Source organism: Cibotium barometz, chromosome 18, assembly GCF_041138505.1.
Source record: "Cibotium barometz isolate CiBa-2024 chromosome 18, ASM4113850v1, whole genome shotgun sequence".
In the NCBI taxonomy this organism is placed as follows: domain Eukaryota; kingdom Viridiplantae; phylum Streptophyta; class Polypodiopsida; order Cyatheales; family Cibotiaceae; genus Cibotium; species Cibotium barometz.
Window position 1 is genome coordinate 12787311 of NC_141063.1, and position 20693 is coordinate 12808003.

General features: G+C 44.2%; 1 protein-coding gene across 4 annotated transcripts in view; it reads left to right on the top strand.

The window, feature by feature from the left end:
* Positions 1 to 20693, top strand: part of LOC147628954 (phosphatidylinositol 4-phosphate 5-kinase 9-like) — a 70024-nt gene that overhangs the window by 204 nt on the left and 49127 nt on the right. Inside the window, exons 1-3 of one of the 4 annotated variants that reach the window (XM_086812124.1) lie at positions 1 to 242; positions 669 to 2404; positions 9839 to 9994. The exon at positions 1 to 242 is cut by the window's left edge and continues 204 nt beyond it. In XM_086812124.1, coding sequence (XP_086668250.1) covers positions 1128 to 2404; positions 9839 to 9994 — 1433 coding nt within the window. In that variant the 5' untranslated portion in view covers positions 1 to 242; positions 669 to 1127. Of the gene's footprint in view, positions 243 to 535; positions 555 to 668; positions 2405 to 9838; positions 9995 to 20693 lie in introns of those variants that run through there. The other 3 variants (XM_086812126.1, XM_086812127.1, XM_086812125.1) reach the window with 3 other exon arrangements.

Below are 20693 nucleotides of genomic sequence, written 5' to 3' on the forward strand. Positions count from 1 at the left end.
CGACGCAGCCCATTACAGCCCACTACCATTTTCTACAGCCCAATTGCCTTTTCCTACAACCCAGTGACTCCTTTACGACCCAACAGCTTGGTCAATCGCCTCTTCGCCCATATCTTGCCTTTTTCTGCGTTTTTTCTAAGTCGCCCAAACGGATTTGACCTAATTCCCCGCCTCTAATCACTGATTCCAGACACCGTACAACCAGCTCTCCTGCGTGAATTCTAGCAACCTACCACTGGAGTGTAAGATTTCATGCTTTTTTGCCCCCCTTTGAGATTCAAACGACAAGCCTCAAGCATTTATTGCTCTAAGCATTTGTTGTTCATCACTGCTTTATTGAATGTTCTGAGTGACCTTCAACTAGCTTTGATTGCTACCCAACCTGCTTCATTAAATGTTTGCTCGGAGCCATGCATGTTGAGCCATATCCATATTAAAGGCTCATCTTTCATTTCAAAACAATTACTTCTGAATCCTGATGGAAGATGTTCATGGCCATTCATCAGTTATGATTGCAACCTTTGATTCCATCACAAACCACCAAAATAATCATCGTAACTGCATTTTGAACCTTCAGGCTTCTCTCCCTTCTTGAAGCTTCTACTCTTTTCATTGAAGTTTGATTTCCTACCCTCACATCATGTTCCTAACTCCACACTATTCTGCAGGTTGTCTTTTTTTGTTCTTACATGGCTCTCATTACCTGGAGAAAAGGATTTTTTTTCTCAAGCATGGTTGGAAAGCGAATCCAAGCAGAAATCAACAGTTGATCCTCCGTGGCAAGAGGCTTTTTCAGCAGGGTTAACTGTAAAAGCCATCTTCAGCATCAACCCCCGCACCCCTCCTCCTTTACCCCAAGAAACACACACACACACACACACAGAGCTTGTGTAACTCCTCATCGACAGCATGAATTGATGTCTCCTTTCTTAGGCATTACGAATCATCCAAGAAACATTGCCTTTCCATCACGATTGCTTATAATTGTAGTAGTTGAACATTGATATGTGGAGAGCTTTCTGGGTTGTAAAAGGAGGTCACAGCTTGACTGTGCCTGAATCCAGAGGCTTTTTCTAGATACAGGGTCTTTAAATTTTATCAAAACGGCAGTAACTCGAGCACTGTGCATGTCTGGAACTCTACTCCATACTGGTCACGAGAAAGAAAAAATACATGTATCTGTTCAAGGGAGACAGGATCAAGTACATCCTTCTGAAGAACCATCTGTGACATCCTTGCAAGTATTACATCCTGGAAATCCTGATGAATGCCTTACAGCTGCTGATTCTACCTCTGCCCTTGTGAGAGAGATTGTACTACTAAATGGAGAAGCAAATCTGGGAAGTTGGAGAGAGAGAGGCACCGATGGCACATGGACTTACTTGTGGTCAGATGGTGTTAAGTTTGAGGGGGAATTCCACAAGGGAAAAGAATCAGGAAAGGGAAAGTTTATATGGCCTACTGGGGCAACATACGAAGGGAGTTTCCTGAATGGATGCCTCCATGGAATGGGAACTTATACTGGGGTTGATGGCTCCACTTATGCTGGAAACTGGATCATGAATTTAAAGCATGGTTCTGGTAGACAACACTATGATAATGGGGATGATTATAAAGGCACTTGGTATCAAGGAAAGCAAGAGGGTCATGGAACATATACTTGGGGTAATGGGAACTTGTACACAGGAAATTGGAAAGGAAATGTTATGTGTGGAAAAGGGAAGCTTACTTGGAGCAATGGTGACTCTTTTGATGGGCATTGGTCTGATGGAAAGGAGCATGGCCGAGGTGTTTACACATGGGTGGACAGCGGCTGCTATGTAGGCACATGGAGCAGAGGTCTGAAGGATGGTAAGGGAACTTTCTATCCTCCTGGCACAGAGCCTCCTTTGTATTCGGGGCTATTGCATGGTTCCTCAATTGGCAGTGATTGGAGTGAAGCGTCTGGTAGTCACAGACACTCTTTTGGACTCTGGCGCACGACATCTTCCGAAATCACAAAAATTGCTGCAGACAGACGGAGGCCAAGTCAGCTAACTGCGTCAGGAAGCTCAACAAACTTTCTGCGAAAAGCCGAGTCTTTGCCAACAAAAGCTGTCACACTTGAAAGAAAGTGGAGTCTGGAGGGTGCACTTGAGAAGCTTCTTGGCCTGGATACCTCATTTATAGCAGGTGAAACAATATTGGAGGATAATGAGATACAATCGGAAAAGGCAGTTGTCTTACCTATTGTTGAGAGAGAGTATGCTCAGGGGGTTCTCATAAATGAGATAGTGAAGGAGCCTTTATTTTATAAAGGTGCGCGACAAAGATGGCAGGTCAAGGAGATAAAAAGACCAGGAGAAACAATTCTAAAAGGACACAGAAGTTACGACCTTATGCTTGATTTGCAGCTTGGTATCAGGTATAGCTGCTCAGTGTCTTTTGCAAATTTCTTGCAGATGTACTGTTATTTCTATGTATACATGGTATTACCGCTTGTATCTAGATTTGTTACAAGTTGCTTCTGAGCTTAGATTTGGATGCTCACCGCGCAGATATAGATTTGGGTGTGTCAAATTTGAATTTCTAACCTAAAGAAATGCAGGGTTTCGTGGCTTGCATCATACACAACTCAAGTTGAAATTGAATTTTTATTTTTATTTAGAGTACATTAAAAGCTACAAAATATACTGTGCATACTTGAAATTATAGACTCGAGGTGTCAAGAAATTTATCATGCAAGGTGGTAGAAACATGGTCTTGCTGATCAAAGCATTATCCGTAAAGATGCTGCTGGTGTCCTTTTAACACCAAAAGCACAAATGTTCAAAAGTTTGGAGGAGGATAGCTAAATTAAACGATGCCTTAACAATGGGCTTCTAAATCTCAGTCTTGCTTATCTGGTAGGTGCACATGGAAACAGGCAACTCCAACAGAATACTACCTTGCATTTTCCTAGACAGGATGGTGGAAGCTTCATCCAATACTCAGTATGTAATGATGGTTGTACTTGTTGAGGAAAATCTTGTTGTTTGTAGACTTCTTGTTGAAGGATTATAAGTTTGACAGAAACTCAGTACGAAGGGCTTTGTGTGAATATATGCTCTTATGTGTGTGTGTGGTGTGTGTGGTGTGTGTGTGAGAGAGAGGTGGGGGGGGAAGAACCTGCTCGCCGAGACCTGCTCGCCGGGCTCGCCTGTGTGACCTGCTCGCCTGTGTGACCTGCTCGCCGGGACCTGCTCGCCTGTGGACTTGCTCGCCGGGACCTGCTTGCCTGCGCACGTGTCTGAGAGAGAGTAGATTCTCCTTACGCTTTTCCTCTGGCTGCAGCTCTCACCTGTGTGTGTGTGTGTGTGTGTGTGTGTGTGTGTGTGTATCGTTGCACGTTTGTGTGCTTGCGTCCTACTACCAAGCTGCGTTCATCGACTTGTTCTACTTCTTTCTCTGCGTTTGATGTGTGCGCCTGTATCTTGTGTCTAGCGTCCCCTGTAATCTGCAGCTTCTCCTGTCCTTCTCTGTACATCCCTCTGTGTGTGTGTGTGTGTGTGTGTGAGAGAGAGATCTCTGAGAGAGAGAGAGAACATCATGGCTTCTCCTACAAAATATTATGCTCATAAAAAACAAAAGCAGGCTGTGGATCAGAATGACCCTGTGCATGAGACGCCCGAGGCTGGGCTGATTTATGAGGTAATGCATGAAGGATTTCAGGATACACGCAAGAATTGGAAAGATCCTGTTCCTATGGTGGGGCTTGCAGTGGATGTGGATGAAATCATAGATCCCATTCGAGAATATGCGAAGCATGCTGTGATTATCTTTTTTCCAGGCAGGATGCCCGTTGCTGCTGATGTCGGGAATTGGTTAACACGGACATTGGGTGGTTGTTTTGTTCGCAAAGTCCACTATGTGGCAAGAGGTTTCTTTGAGGTTATTATGGTAGATGAGCACCATAAACAAACGCTTTTAGAGCACTCCCCTCTCTTCTATGGACAACAGATGGTTCATGTATTACCATGGTCCCCCACCAGAGACTATCAGGCTTTGATTAAGCATCGCTGTCCTGTTTGGGTAGAAGTGGTGGACTTCCCCCAATGTTTGGCCTCCTTGTTACCTAAAATTGCAGCATCTCTAGGAAAGGTTGTATGCCCTCCTAGACCAAATGGCAACTCAAATCGATTCTGTATTTTATGGGACACAGATCAGCCCACTCCGGAATCTTATGCTGTTACCATAAATAACATTTCCATGGGGAGTGCATTTTTCAGACTCAAATGGGGTCTTTTTGCAGGTGCATGCTTTGAGTGCAAAAAGTTTGGACATATGGCATCTCAATGCCCTCTGGTCCTCCATAAGATGCCGCCTGATGCCTTGCCCATCCCAATGCAAAATAAGGACACTCCTGGTCCTTCAGGGATTAAAAACAAAAGTATGAAGAATCCTGTTATGCCTCAAGAAAAAGGCAAAGTGCCAGTCTCTTCTAATATGAATGTAGCTGTGGCTAATCCCTCTACTTCTTCACCAAAAGGAAAAGAAAAGATACTTCAAGAAACCTCTCAGCCACCACGCAGGACAATTATCCCCAGGCGTCCTTTACCTTCTAGAACTTGGAATGGAGCCTCCTCCAGTGGGCATACCCCGGAAGAAAATTCTGGAATTGGCATCACCTGGGCTACTGTAACTGCAGGTCGTACTCTGTTTCCAGAAGAAGAGGCTGCTAGCTTGCTAGCCACCCGTCTCATAGATATTCCTCCTCCTGATCGAGGTGCAGACCCTGTGGAGGAAATGCAAGCTTGAGCTACTTTTTTGTTCATGCTGTACATACACTATAAATATGATGTCATATATCACAGTTTTGACTCTCAATGTACAAGGTTTGTGTAACCCTAAAAAGTGGAAGATGGTTTGGGAATATTTGAAGCATATGCAGCTAGATATCGTTGCTCTTCAGGAACACAATCAACATCACTATGCTGGACAGCAAGGCCATTATGCTGGTTATGATATTTTTTATGCAGGCCACCATGCCTTTTCGGGTGTACTTTTTCTTGTGAAACATCATTTGCAGCCAGTCATGGCATTTAATGACTTCCAAGGCAGATGGATGGTTATGCAGTGCTTTATTCAGGATGAAATATTTGAATTTGCATCGATATATGCACCTCAATCCTCTCAGGCTAGAGGACAGATATGGCAACAAATGAAATTGTACCCTTGGAGACAGAAAGCATTCATATGTGGAGATTTCAATAATGCTCCTCAACCTGGTGATAATACATCCAGTCGTATACATATGCTTGCTACTGAGAGGTCTTCGTGGGCAGATTTTGTAGCAACGCTTAATCTGATTGATATTTGGAAAGAATCTCAGCCTCTGATGCCTGGGTATACCTTCCAACATAATGCTCAATCCACTTACAAAGCTCGATTGGATCGATGGTATCAGCTTGATCCGTATCATTATGATACTCTCACAACCAAATTGTGGCTAGATTATACATTTACATATTCAGATCATGTACCCTTATGGCTCAGAGTTCATCTGCATGACATGCCCGATGACAGATTGCCACTTCGAAGGTTGCTTATCATCAATAATAGTTACTTGGAGCATGATGCATTCAAAGCACTGATACTTGAGGCCTGTCAGCCACTCTTTCCTCAATCTTTCATTGACTTGGATTATGCATGGACAACTTTTATTGCTCGCATGCAATCAGTCATCCGTGATTATTATGGTAAACAGTATCTGAAAGGTTGGAGACAGACTGTTGCTTATGCTAAGCAAACATGCCAATCGTTAATTGAGCTTAGTCATCTTCGCTCTCTAACTTTGGCTGAAGCCACTTCTTTATGTCAAGCTCGTCACTGTATTCAGGTAAATGATCATCGAAAGCTTGTCAAATGGGAGATACGGGCACGACAACAGGCGCTTTTGGACAAAGGCTGCTCTTCCAAAAAATTTTTCAAGAGTTTACATTCCAGAAAACAAGCTGCATCTATATGTCGCACTTTAATTTCAGATGACACGTGGACCTCCACCCGAGCACAATTGGCTGCGACTTGTGTTGCCCATTTCTCCTCTCAATTTGATGAGGATGATTCTCACGCCATGGAAGTGTATGATGCACGTCATAAGTTATTACAGCATGTATCCCCCATCCTTTCTGCTACTCAAGCGCAACAACTAGAAATAAAATTCTCTGAACAAGAACTGTCTGATGCAATCAGGTCTTGTGGCCGATGGAAAGCTCCAGGATGGGATGGCCTTACGGTTGAATTTTTTCTTGCATATTGGGACACCCTCAAATTACCTTTGCTGCGTATGGTAAACATTGCCTGGGAGACAAGGCAAATGCCAGCTTCCTGGAAAAAAGGATTAGTGAAGCTGTTGCCTAAAAAACACTTATGTCAGTCTTTGGCAGACTGGAGACCAATTACCCTTATGCCGGTGATATACAAGATTATCAGTAAAATGGTTGTCAATCGCATTAAGGGTTACTTGAATGATGGACTTCATTCTGCACAGTATGGATTTATTCCTCGCAGGCACATTACAGATAACATTGCAAATGCTTATATCGGCATTGAATATGCCAAATACACGCAGCAGGATGTCTTATTATTGCAAGTGGATATTGCTAAGGCTTTTGATACTATTAAATGGGGGTTCATTCAAGAAACCATGCGTGCTCTGGGATTTGGAGAAAAAATGCAGAATATCATTTACTGGCTTTATGCTGATAGTCAGGCGGCTTGTATATTGTCAGGAGATCTCTCAGAATCATGGACTTTGCATCGTTCAGTTAGGCAGGGATGCCCTTTAAGTGCTCTTTTGTATGCTATAGCAACGCATCCCATGCTTCTTTATATGGATCATTTGGTTGATACTGGCAGTCTTCATGGATTGGACATTCAGAATAGACGTCAGTTGGTTGCTCAAGCTTATGCTGACGATTCTTTTTTTCTTCCTCGCAATACACATCAGGATCTCTCTACTTTGATGCAGGCTCTTTCTTTGTTTGCGCTTGCGGCTGGCCTACAAATCAATTTTCAGAAATCTAAATTGCTGCCTTTGCATTCAAAACAGTGGCATAATTTGCTATGGCCAGGGGAAATAGTTCACTCCACTCATTTGATTCGGCATTTGGGATATCCTTTGGGATGGACAGTCACTCGCCGTCAACAAACAGATTGGGTCTTGGCAAAGCTCAAGAAAAAGTTGGAATACTGGAAACTTGCAACATGGCCTTTGCATGTTCGTTTGCGGATTCTCCAATCCATCTTGGTTGCCTATATTCAGTTCTACCTTCCTCTCATCAGGTTTTCTCAGGGGGAGCTGAAATTATTTATGTCCACCATCTTGGAGATATTCTGGAGATCGAAGCAGGGGAAAAAGAGTGTACGTTTGCTTTCGGCAAATCGTTTGTGTACCCCTAAAATGCATGGAGGCTTGAATATCCTTAATTTACAGGTGCATATTCTTGCCCATAGAGGTAAACTGATGCTTCAATTTCTGGAAGGCACTCAGCCTTGGACAGCGATGATCCGTCATTTATTACTTCATCTGACGACTTCGGCTTTTGGCCATTGGCAACCTACTCATTGGGAATTTATTCTTGGTTACATTACTGGCAAAATTAAGGGCTGTCCTCTCATTTCTGGCTTACTTGCTGATTGGAAGCTTGTCCTTTCAAATTTAAAATGGAATGGTTGTGATTCCTTACAAGGCAACTCTCTCCGCGCTGAGAGCATCCATTGGTCCAGAGCATTTTCAGTTCCCCTGGCGGTGCAAGAACCCCGGCGTTCATATTTCCTCCACTCAAAGGGTGTTACCTCTGTGGGAGATGTCGTCCATCCTGATGGCTCCCCTCTTTCTTTTCCACAGGCTGCTGCACATTATGGCTTGGGACCTCACTATCGTCGTCTTTGGCATGATATAATGCAGATGCTTCAGCCCTTTTTGCCGATTCCACTGTTGGAAATTCGAGATCGCCTACAGGATTGGACTATCTCCTCTTTTGATTCTTCATGCCATCCCTTGAGGCTATCTGATATTACAGTTGCTGGTCTGTATAAACATTTGTTGCCATTGCCTTGGATTTCTGAACGGGCAAATCTCTTCTGGCATATGCATCAGTTGTCTTTGTGGTGGAAAAGACGATTGCAATCTCTTTGGCATTCGAAGCTTCCTCTTCGACAACAGCTTTTTTTGTGGCGTGTTCTTTTGGCTGTTATTCCCTCAGGACAGTTTCTGGCACACAGACATATATCCTCATCCACTTGCCATAGATGCTCTGCTTCCAGAGAGACAGTCATTCATATTTTCTGGAACTGTCCTTCTTCTCGTCAGTTTTTTCTTCCTATCATCCAGCTTCTGCGGGCTAGATTTCCAAATATGAAATTTGGAAAGTTTTTCTGGCTATTTGGTCTTCATTTACCCAGACCAGAATTCACTCTTTTCTTCTCATGGGTGCGCTACTGGGCTTTATGGACACTATGGAAAGTTCGCAACCATGGAGTTTTCGGTGATGCGGCTTTTTCTGCTTTTTCTTTCTTTCGGTACTCCCTGCATCAATCTTTCCTCGATTGCATGCAGGTTGACCAAATAGATCATGATGTATATTTGTCTTATATTGACATCTTCAGTTGATGTACTTTGAGACTATCTACTTTGGATAGTCATCTTGTAAATCTAATATACAAACGATTCCACAAAAAAAAAAAAAGTGTGTGTGGTGGTGTGTGTGTGTGTGTGTGTGTGTGTGTGTGTGGAGTGCGTGTGTGAGAGCATATCTTGATACAGAGTTCTACACCCACTATTGGGCGCACTGATGACGTTAGTGGGGATGTCGTAGTATCTAGTCCATACTATGCATAATGGAGTTGATAGTTATATACTCTTGTGGGTTGACTACCATGAGTATATAACATGCACGTTCCTAAAAGGTGAATTTGGGCATGTTCTTGGATTCATCTAGGTAATATAGAAAGTCCTCTCTTCTATAGGAGCCTTGAGCTTATAGCCAAAAATAGACACGGTTGAATGGTTTTCCTTTGTATTGACAATGACTTTCTTGTCATAGCAGAGTGCCATCCTTGGTGCAAGGTGATAGAGACATATATTCAGATCTGCATGCTCCTAAGGTGCAACTTCCTTATTTTTCTTTCAGGAATACTTGCTGAAAGAGGTAAAAGGTCCACTCAAGATCTCTGAGATGCTCTGCATTACATTGCAACCACCAAAGCACTTGAGCTGGCAGATCCTTCAGCAACTCATTATAAAATGAGGTCCTCGTTGACCTCATGACACCATTTACAAAATTGACATGTAGGATACCACCATGATCAGCAAGTCAGCTAGGGAGTTGAGTTTAGCCAGAGCACCACAGCTTGGGGACTGCAGCCTTGCCGTAAGGTAGGCACATGCATCGGATGATAAAAACTAGTTATGATGAATGTGACTAATTTTAGATTATGGCATCACACTTTCTCCAGTGTGTATGGCTAGGTATGATACCATGAAAAATCATGAGAAATGATTGGTCTCCAGGATTGAGACATGCAGTGACAAGAGTTTTGTGCTACAGAAGCTTTTTGTAACTGTTGTAGATTGTGGTGCTTGTCATATGTTGCTAACGAGACAATGTTTTCACAGTTTGGATAGACCATAATTGCTCTTATGGAAGTTATGGTTTGGTTGTCGATCTATTGCCTGAAAGGCCTTAGTGAGTCCCTACAGGTTAGATTGTCTCGTTTGTATTGAATGGCAAATTAATTCAAAAAATCAAACTTTTAATTTTTTAGTTTGTAGGGGAAATACCCAAGGACAGGGAAAGACAATGCAATTTTGTTGCAGGTATAGTGTAGGAAAACTTTATCAGCCCAAGCATGAGCTTGCTCAAGTTGGTTTTGGACATCGGTGGTTGAAGTTTCCAAGAGAAGGCTCTCGGTTTACACCTTGTCATCAGTCAGTGGATTTCACATGGAAAGATTATAGCCCCCTGGTTTTCAGGTAACGTCTCTTGTCTTGATTGCATGTGTGCTTGTATTGTACTGCAAAATCTCTCTCTCTCTCTCTCTCTCTCTCTCTCTCTCTCTCATGACATCTAGACCTCGGGGTATCCGTAGCAGATCCAGATGGCATGGGAGGATTAGAGAGATCATTGCAAATCACCAGCAGATACCCTCCAGGCAGTTCACCCCGGAGGAGCTTGTCTTCATGTTTCAGTGACCTATGAGGGATTTCATCCGCTGAGGACCCGTCTATACCCTCACACATTCATGAGCCTCACGCGCCCAGAGATGTCTCTGGGTGGACACTTTCGTCCCCTCTTAGTAGCTTCCCAGGTTTCCCATGTTTCCCATTTTCCCATGTTACTCTTGATCTCTAGATCTCTAGATCTTTTCTCACTTTTTCTGGGATTGACATTTGTACTGCATCTGACCAGATTATTGTAACTTTTGGTCTCATAGGGCATTTTGGCCTTTCGAAGACGTTAATACAGATTTCTCTCTCTCTCTTTCTCTCTCTCTCTCTCTCTCTCTCTCTCTCTTCCATACAGGGTCACATGCTGATATCACATCTGAATACAGTAGTGATATTCCTTTTCTCTCAGTTACTTTTTCCATGGCGGCTCAGTATATCCATTGTTTCATTGTATCACTTATGGTCTCTGCCCCCCGCTCTTTGCTTGCACACACACACCCTCGCCCCCCCCCTCCCTCTCTCACTACCCCTATCTGTGGCACAGCCCCCCCCAACCACCCTTCCCACCCCCCTCTCTCTCTCTCTCTCTCTCTCTCTCACACACACACACACACACACACACACACACACACACACACACATTTTTTTTTTGTAAAACCAGTTGAAATTGCATTATATCATAAATGTACAAAAGGGTTTGAAATCAGGAGGATGTCTAAACCCTAGAACTTAAAAACAGCAGTAAAAAAGTTCTATGCAAGATCAGGGTAGTGCTTAAGAAAAGAGCCTATGCCCTATCCATCAGAAACAGTAAAAGAAAAGCTGAATACAAGAAACATCTAAATCTCCCTCATGCACGGCATCATATAAGGACTGCCGCAACGAGGCTCGGAAGAACTCATAAGGGTGCTGAAGGGGTGAATTCAGATATGTATGATTTTGCTGTAGCCAGAGGGTCCATAAGGCCCAGTATCTGATCCAATGGAAGAAAAGAGAATACTGTGACAATGAAGCTGATAAGGTGCCAAACATCCAGAAAAACTTGTAGAACCTGTGTGCAGGAAATCTGAGAGATAAAAAATAGGAGATCTTGTCTAGAAGGTTTCTGGAATATGAACAAGACCACAATAAATGCGGAGCACTCTCAGTAGTATGATGACATCTTGGACAAATAGGAGAGGCAATCCTTCTTTGAGCCAATTTCACTCCCACTGGAAAAATACCGACAATGCATCTCCAGAGAAAGAGTCTTTGTTTCAATGGCATTTTCAACTTCCATATCAATGTTAGTTTTGCTTTCCACCAAGCTAAAGACTTATCCAGATGCCAAAGAGAATTAGCATGCTGAGCAATCCATGGAGGAGGTAATATCAATCGATAAGCCTGTATAGAAGTCAATAGATGCAAAGATTGAGAGGATAATCTTGAACTTGAAGACTGAAGATGCCAATCTTGAAGCCTGTCTCTTACATCCAAAGTTGGAATCGGAATGAAAGGGTGTAAGAGATCTGCAATAGCTTTCCATATGGATCTATGATGCATCCCAAGATTGTATTGTTGGCATGCTGCCGGAAAAGAAAGAATTTGCCCTGTAGTATCCACTACATCGTCAATGAACCGGATACCCAATTTCATAAGATTGTAAGCTCTGATTGGTTGTTGTACAGCAAGGGGAGAGTAAAAAACAGCACTCCAATGTAAGCTTTCCATTCGAAGCGAGGAAGCTATAGAAGCAAGATGGGGAGACCATTTGATGCGAGAGAGCACTTTCTTCCAATCCTGAATCAAGGAAGTAGAAAATGGACAACCAGGGATTTTACCTTGAAATTTGCCAAGCACTACTTCCGATGGATCAACCAACCAACGACCATAAGCATTTGTGCGCATCCGACCACACAGAATTGCCAACATGATAGACCAAGGTTGCTCTTGTTGAAAAAAGGTTTTGAGCATAGTGATCTTTCTTGCCAGCACATGAAATTTGATGTTTATAATATTCAAACCACCATGCATTTTTGGCGAGCAAAGCAGGTCCATTTTGAGCAACCTTAAAGCTTTTTTATGAAGCTTAGTTTTCCAAAAAATCTCCATGGCTTGAGACATAAAAGAAGAAAGATCTCGAGATGACCAATGTAAGAGAGGAAGGTAGAATTGGACATAAGCCAGAACAATGGACTGAACAATTCGAAGCCGTACATGTAATGGCCAAGTGGAGATCTTCCAATATTCTAATTTGTCCTCAATTTTGTTTAGCACCCAAGATATTTGTTGCTTATTTCTGATTTTCCAGCCAATGGGATAGCCCAAGTGTCTTACTATGCTTTCCGGATAAATAATCTGGCCGGGCCACAGGATAGCATGCCAGTCACAATGCTTGAGAGGTAAGAGTTTTGATTTCTGAAAATTAATTTTTAAACCAGCTGCCAACCCAAAATCTGAAAGAGTATCCATCAATAGACGAAGCTCCAAAGGATTGTTCTTTGGCATGAAGAATGAATCATCTGCATAAGCCTGTGCAATGAAAGGCCGTGAACCAGAAATCTTAAGCCCCTCTAACTGTCTAGTATCAACCAGATGATCCATGTAAAGAAGCCCCTCTAACTGTCTAGTATCAACCAGATGATCCATGTAAAGAAGCAAAGGATGCGAAGCAATAGCATAGAACAGAGCACTGAGAGGGCATCCCTGTCGAACTGATCGTTCTAGAGTCCAAGACTCAGACAAATGTTTCCCTATAAAGCATTGAGCAGTGGAATCTGAGTAAAGCCAATATATGACATTAACTAGCTTTGGCCAATATATGACATTAACTAGCTTTGGCCCAAAACCAAGTTTAGACATGATTTGAGAAACATAATCCCACTGCACCGTATCAAATGCCTTTGCCACATCCACCTGCATGACCAAGACATCTTGATCAGAGTATTTTGCATATTCCATTGCAATGAGAGTATTGGAGATATTATCATGTATATGCCTTCTTGGAACAAAACCATATTGCCTGGGATGAAGTCCATCATGAAGGATATCCTTTATCCGGTGTACCAACATTTTAGCAATAAGTTTATATATAACAGGCATCAAAGTGATAGGCCTCCAGTCATCCATTGTCTCACACAGGGGTTTTTTGGGAAGAAGCTTAACCAGACCATGCTTCCAAGCTGAGGGAAGATGTTGATGCTGCCAGGCTACATTAACGAGCTTCAAGATTGGACCCTTCAATTCAGCCCAGAAGGCTACAAAAAATTCAACCGTCAAACCATCCCAACCTGGGGATTTATGTTTACCCAAATGCTTGAGGGCTTCATCCAATTCTGTATCCGAAAAGGACATTTCCAGCATTGAAGCTTTTTGCACAGAAACAATAGGAGAAACAAGCTCAATAAATCTGCTCCGAGCCAATGCAGCCTGAGATGTAGAAGAAGATGGTAGAGAAAAAAGAAGCCGAAAATGATCCAGACATTGTTTTTCTAGCTGAGATAAAGTCTGGGTCCAAAGACCATCCGATTTCCTGACTCTCATGATAGATTGACTTTGTCTGTACGTGTGTAAGTTTCGAAAGAAAGATTTCGAGGAGCAGCCCTTATCTAGCATAGGTTTAACTCTAGCCCTTGTCTGCCATTTGGAAAGCTTGCGTTTATCATTAGCATCAATTATGGAAGAAGCACAAGACAATGAATTCTGTTCAGAAGCAGAAAGAGACCTTTGATGACTAATCTGTACCAAGGACTGCTTGTATGATTTTGCCCACTGGATATGCTGTCTGGTTTCTGCCATGTACCATCTTCCATATTCCTTAATAACATTTTGAATACGATGTACAAAAGAGTTCCAATCAAAATCCAGATCCTCCTGAGCATGAGATAACAATGGCTTACAAGCCAATCTGATCATTTGCTGGAATTTTTCATGAGAAAGATATAATTGATTAACCTGCAAATGTCTGACTAAAGAGAGCTGAATGTCATCCAGAGGCATACCAAAAGAAAGGTTGAGCCAAAGTGGAGTATGATCAGATAGTTGTTGAGAATAATCAGTCCACATTTGACATGTATAATCATCATATTGCTAGGCATGAATAAGATACCCTCTATCAAGCCTGGCCCAATAATCTGTAAAAGCATTATGATGATATGTGAATCCCAAAACCGAAGGGTGAGTTGCTGTCCATAAATCTGCAGTATGAAGAGAAGAAGTCATATGTTCCCATCGCTGGATTTCAGAGGGAATCATATGGGATTTATGTGTGGTATTGTCCTTCCAGTGAGGGGAATTATTAAAATCACCACAAAGTAGAGCATTTGAAGACCAAGGATATTGGTTAATGGAGTCCCACATTTGAGCTCTGGAAGCTGAAATTTGAGAGGCATACAAGGAGCCTATTTCAAAAATCTCTCCATTGATCATGCATTGGATAATCATCCATTGGCCGCAAGGATCATTATATGCTACACAGGGCTGCAGATCATGCCTGGCTAAAATGCACAGCCCAGAGAATTGTCCAGATCCTGCATAAAATATATCATAGCCTGAAAAGAACCCATGCTGGCCAGCAAAAGAATGTTGATTATGCTCTTGCAGACACACAACATCAGGATGAGTATTGTTTATATAATGCCATAGGAGCCTCCATTTATGCTGATTGCAGAGGCCCTGTATATTATAAGAAAAACATTTGAGAGAAGTACGCATGAAAATATGTACAAGAGATGAACAGTCCTGAAAGAGAAAGGGAGGCATCAAGCCTCTGCCATTGCCACAGGGTCTTGCTGACCCTCAAAATCCAATTCCCTGACTAAATCTTCTTCACAAAGTGGAATACCCTTCTTAACTGCATTGACCCATGCCTTTGAGATGGGGCTGTCCGAAGAGGTAGAAGTTTGACCAGGAGATGGAGCAGAAGCATCCCAATTGCGAGATTGGAGAGGTCTTTGTTTGAGAGGCACCGTCTTCTTTGCATTCTGCCAACCCTCATGAGAAGATGAATTATTTTCTAGTAGCTTGCTTTTTCCTTTATCCTTGTTTTGGGCTAAATTGGCTTGGTTCCCTGTACGAACTGAAGGCTTTGCTCCTTTAGCTTCAGTCTTTTCCACATAAGTCTTTTGACCTCCTTTATTAGATGGCGGAGGAATGGCAGCTGGAGGAGGCGGATGAAGGATTGAGGGACACTCAGAAGCTAGATGCCCGAACTTGTGACAAGAGAAACAAGCTCCAGCAAAAATGCCCCATTTCAAAGTGAAATATTTCTTTCCCAAATTAACACCCTCAATCTCAACTGCAATAGAAGAGGGGGTTGGTCTATCAGTATCCCATAAGATGCAAAAACGATTTTTGTTACCTGTGGGACGAGGGGGACAGATCACTTGTCCCAATGTCATCGCTAAGCCTGGAAGCTCTGTTCTCATGTAATTTGGGAAATCAACGACTTCAACCCATACAGGGCAGTGATGTTTGATGAGATTCTGATAATCCTTATTAGGAGACCAGGGCATGATGTGCACCATTTGACGGCCAAAAAATAAAGGGGACATTTCCAACATCTTTTGTTTTGTCAATGCATCCAAGAGATGAACTTCATAAAATCCTCTGGAGGCAAAATAGACTCCTTCTACATAGCATCCACCTAGGAGAGAATTCACCCATTGTCCCACATCATTAGCCGAGGGTATTTTACTTGGAAAAAAGATGATGACTGCAGTTTGAGAGAGCTTCTTCAGAGGATGCACAAGAGAAGGCAACTTCATCTTGTAGGTGAGTTCCGGAGCAGGTAGTATCCATTCTCTTCTATTTTGTTGAAAATCCTCATTCAACATATCAAAAACATAGGAAGCATCTTCAGATGAAGGAGCTGTGGGGTGCAGAGTTTCCCTTAATTGTCTTTTAGGTTCAGGAGAAAGAGCTCTCTTGATATAAAACTTGCTTGTTTCTGCCATCGAGACTATTCGATTCAGCAGAGGGCACAGATCAGAAAAAGGGGACAGCTCTATGGAAAACTATCTTACACAGAAGGGAAAAAACAGTGACCTGTTGAAGGAGCGCGCACACACACACACACAGACACGCAGACACACAGGCAGTCCTATACACGTACGCAGGTCGCAGAAGACAGGAAGAAGAGCAGATCGATGATGATAAGACAGCGCAACTGGGAACAAGAGAAGGGAGCGAAGAGAGCTGCAGGGCCAAAAGAGACCAGGAAGGAGCCCGACACAGTCCAGGAAGAGGCGCCTCACCACACGTACTCACCCAGAGCAGGCGAGCAGATAGTCTAGGGAGCAGGCGAGCAGATCGAGGGAGCAGGCGAGCAGATCCGCCACACACACACACACACACACCACACACACACACACACACACACACACACACACACACAGGCTAGTGCAGGAGCTCGGCCGAGAGGTGTGACACTCGACAGAGCCACTGAGTTATGCAGAGCTCGACGCCCCCGACCCCATGGCTCTCGCCCATGGCCACACCACCACAGGAGGATCCGGGCCATCATCTCCCATCATCGCAGGACCTTCTCGCGCCAGCTCAGTTTTACCACCTTGAGCACCATGTCACAGCGGCCCATGAGGGATGTATTAGGGTGATATGAGAGCTCTCTGCTCATGTACCTAGGTCAGATTTTAAAGTTCCAGATTTTTGTTATCTTTCTTTATTACTATTTTGTACCCAGGATGATGTACCTCATGGATATGATGTAACCTTTCGGTCTCATAGGTCATTTTGGCCTTTTGAAGATGTTAATACAACTTTCTTTCTTTCTCTCTCCTGTACAGGGTCACATGCTGATATCATATCTGTATACATTAGTGAAATTCCTTTTCTCTCAGTTACTTTTTCCATGGCTCAGTATATCCATTGTTTCGTTGTGTCGCTTATGGTCTCGTTGGCCCTTGGGGTCTTTTGTAGAGGTTAATATTACTCTCTCTCTCTCTCTCTCTCCATAGAGCTTGTATGCTGTCACAGATGTCAAGTCCACAGCGTGACCTTCCCTCTCCTCTTCAGACAGAGGACATATACCCTCCGAGAGCTATTTTTTCCTATCACACCACATGTTTCAGCCAGGGTGCTCTCAGCTAGAGCTGCCGAATCAAACTTGATCCTGATATAACCTTTGCCCATGAGCTGGACATCAATAATCCAACCATGCTCTCCTACAAGGGCTGATTGTAGGTGATCCCTGATCTGGCGGCATGCTGGGGTCTGCTGCTGACGAACTTGCAGACAAGGGTGGTGGCCTCCAACGAGGCAACGGAAGAGACCGGGAGCTGGAGATCCACTTCAGTAAAATAACACTGGGGAGCAGTCACAGTTGGGGTAGATATGAGAGACGATGCTACAAAGTTCCAAAGTAGCCCTGAAATGGCATGGAGTCCGATACTGGTTTGAGAGGCATAGGCATTCTTAGCCCGTTTGCACCATGGCTTCTCTCCTGATTTTCAGACCCTTTGGCAGGAGCCATTGGCTTCCCGGTTACTGTATGCTTTCTTGGGCTTCCCAAGGAGTACATGGTGCTCCTTTCCATGATTGGTCGTACGTTGAGACAGGTTCTTGAGGCTCCATGTTGCCAAATCCACTGGGATTCCTTCACTATGGGTGTACCGGAGAACCTTCCGAAAAAGGTGGCGATCCCCGCATCGACCAGCCATTTTTCCTACATCGCATGGAGTTCTTTGGGCTGCTGGGCCAGTGTTTCATCTGCAAGCAGATGAGCCACCTTGCCCGTGCTTTCCCTCGACGTTGTTGCTTGACCGCCCATACCAGACACAGGGGCCTGCGGCTCCAAGAGCTGAGCCTCCGCCCACTTGTTGACGACACACCTCCGCCCCCCTTTCCCCCCCTGTGGACACCTAGTGTCACTAGTCGTCGCTGCAGGTGCCAGCATGACAATCGACGCTGTACTCTTACAGAGGAGGGTCCTCACCTTGTGGCAACGGCTTCCACACAGAACCGTTATGAGCCATTATCTTCAGAGACTTCCCCAGAGCCGCCCCAGGATTCGGACTCACTGGCCCTGACAGCGACTGCACAGGACAAGTGCCCACATCCTCCCTCTTACCACAGAATCTTCATTCAGAGACTTCAATTCGAATGTTTCGTCGATGAAAAGCCCCAAATCTGCTTTTTTGATGCAGGCTCTTCTCTTTGTGCTGACGTTGAGCAGCTACTAATCCTCGTGTAGGGAGGTGTGGCAGATGTATCATCATTAGCATAAGCAGCTGGTACGGCTGCTCTGTGTGGGCAGCAGATCTGGTGGAGAATGGTGGGCAGAAAAACAACCGCCTGTCAGTCAGCAGCAGCAACAAATGTCAGGTGGCGCACAGTTGGGCTGCAGCAAAGCGGGTACACGGGAGACAGCAAGTGGCGTAGGTCAGCAGACGGCTGCAGCAAAGCGGGGTGCACAGCAGACGGCTGCAGCAAAGCGGGGTGTACAGCAGCACGGGCAGAGAAGGGGTGTTAGTAGGGCTGCTGTGCAGGTGCAGCCATTGGGTGTGAATACCGTCAAAGAAGGCTTAGGCTCTGATACCAATTAATGCTTTTGGAGAAGCGTGAGATACAGGCTATGGGAGCTTGAAGGGGTACATGGCCATGGCTATGTCATTCGACAAAGCGAGAGAGAGAGAGTACAAATGCACAAAACAAGAGAGAGATTCACATGGCCGAATGATGTGATAGTTGCTTGATTAATTTTCAATGAAGTACATGTACCTTTTATAACTACAAAGGTTTTCCTTCTAACATCACTGCTTATGTCACATCACACACAAATATCTAGATATTATTTATACCCCTCTAAGAGGTGGTTCACACACAAACACGTAAGTGGGTGTTTACTCCTTTGCTATAGGATGTTCACACATGCACACACATATTCAGACTTAATAGCCTTTCACACACACAACTAGGCTTAATAGCCTTACACACAAGCATGCTACCACACTTACACGAGTGGGTTCACATAGGTAAGACCTTGATTCCCAACAATCGTTGAGCCTATTCATAAGGCAGGAGACCCCATGGATCCTAATAACTTACAGAACCATCATGATTGGTCATATGTTGGCGAAGCTCTATGGATCTATACTTGAGTCTAAGCTCAGCACACTAGTACAGAGAGAGGGATGCAAGGCACCAGGGTAGGTAGGATTCAGGAGGACCTTCTCACATATTCATGCTTCGGGCTATCATCATCGAGCAGGCCAAGGCAAATGGCTGTTGACTATACTGCTGCTTTGTGGACTTCCGCGAAGCTTTTGATATAGTGCCTCGAGCCTGTCTTCTAGAGTGCTTACAGCATCACGGGGCCCCGTCTGACATGATCTAGGCCATCATTGCCTTATATGAGTCAATTATTGGTAGGGTGAGATGCCCGAGAGGACTATTCGAGGAGGTCTCTAGCACCATTGGAGTGAAACGAGGATGCTCACTATCTCCGATCCTCTTCGGACTTTACATAGATGAGATCTTTTAGACTTCATTGATAGAAATGGAGGCAGAGGAGCTTTTCTAGGAGGTATACTTGTTCCCAGATATGCCCACGACTGAGAAAAAACCAGTCGGCCAGCACCTGACAAAGTCGGCCAACAGCACAGGACTAGTCGGCCAAAAACTGTTAGCCCCCACGACCAAAAAATAGGGAAAAATGGAGAGAACTCCTGGGTGGGCACACCCACAACAAAGGCCCTCACTGAGTAATATGGTACAGACAAGAGATGCCTGCTAACACCCCTTCTCAGCTCTTGGATGTGGAACCAACCTTAGTGAGCTGGAGTGCTGTGTCGGAGCATTGCTTGAGGTAGAGACTTCGTGAAGAGGTCCGCCGCATTGTTCTCCGTCGAACAAATCTCTAGCAAGATGTCATCAGCCAAAATCTTCTCACAAACAAAGTGACTCTGGATGACTGGGTTCCTCATGTGGAAACCCGATCTTGCCAAGTAACCTCCCCAACCACACCACCTCGCAAGTAGCACCACAAGCAGTCCGGTACTCTGCCTCTGTAGAAGACAAGGCAATAGTTGGCTGCCTCTTGTTGCTCCAAGAAATAGCTCTTGAGCCAAGGGTAAATCCGTAGCCTAATGTGGATCTCCTTGTGTCTGGATCTCCTCCCCAATCTGACTTACTCTAACCTTGGAGTCTGACTCGTTCAATCGTTTCCCCTCTAGTGTCATAGAAGAGTCCAAGATCCTTCGTACCCTACAGATACTGCATGATGCACAATCCTGCGTCCCAATGAGTCTTCAAAGGTGTATGCATGAATGAGCTCAACAGCACCACTGGAAAGCTGATCAATCTTCTGATTCCAAGCCTTGGGAGCTTGCTTAAGACCATACAAGGCCTTCCGTAACCTGTAAACCATCCCCTTTGATCCCGGAACCTCAAAACCTGGAGTTTGCCCAACATACACCTCCTCCTGTAGGTCACCATTAAGGAACACAGATTTTACATCCATTTGATACATTGGCCACCGTTGAGACGAGGCAAGGGCAAGAACTGCCCG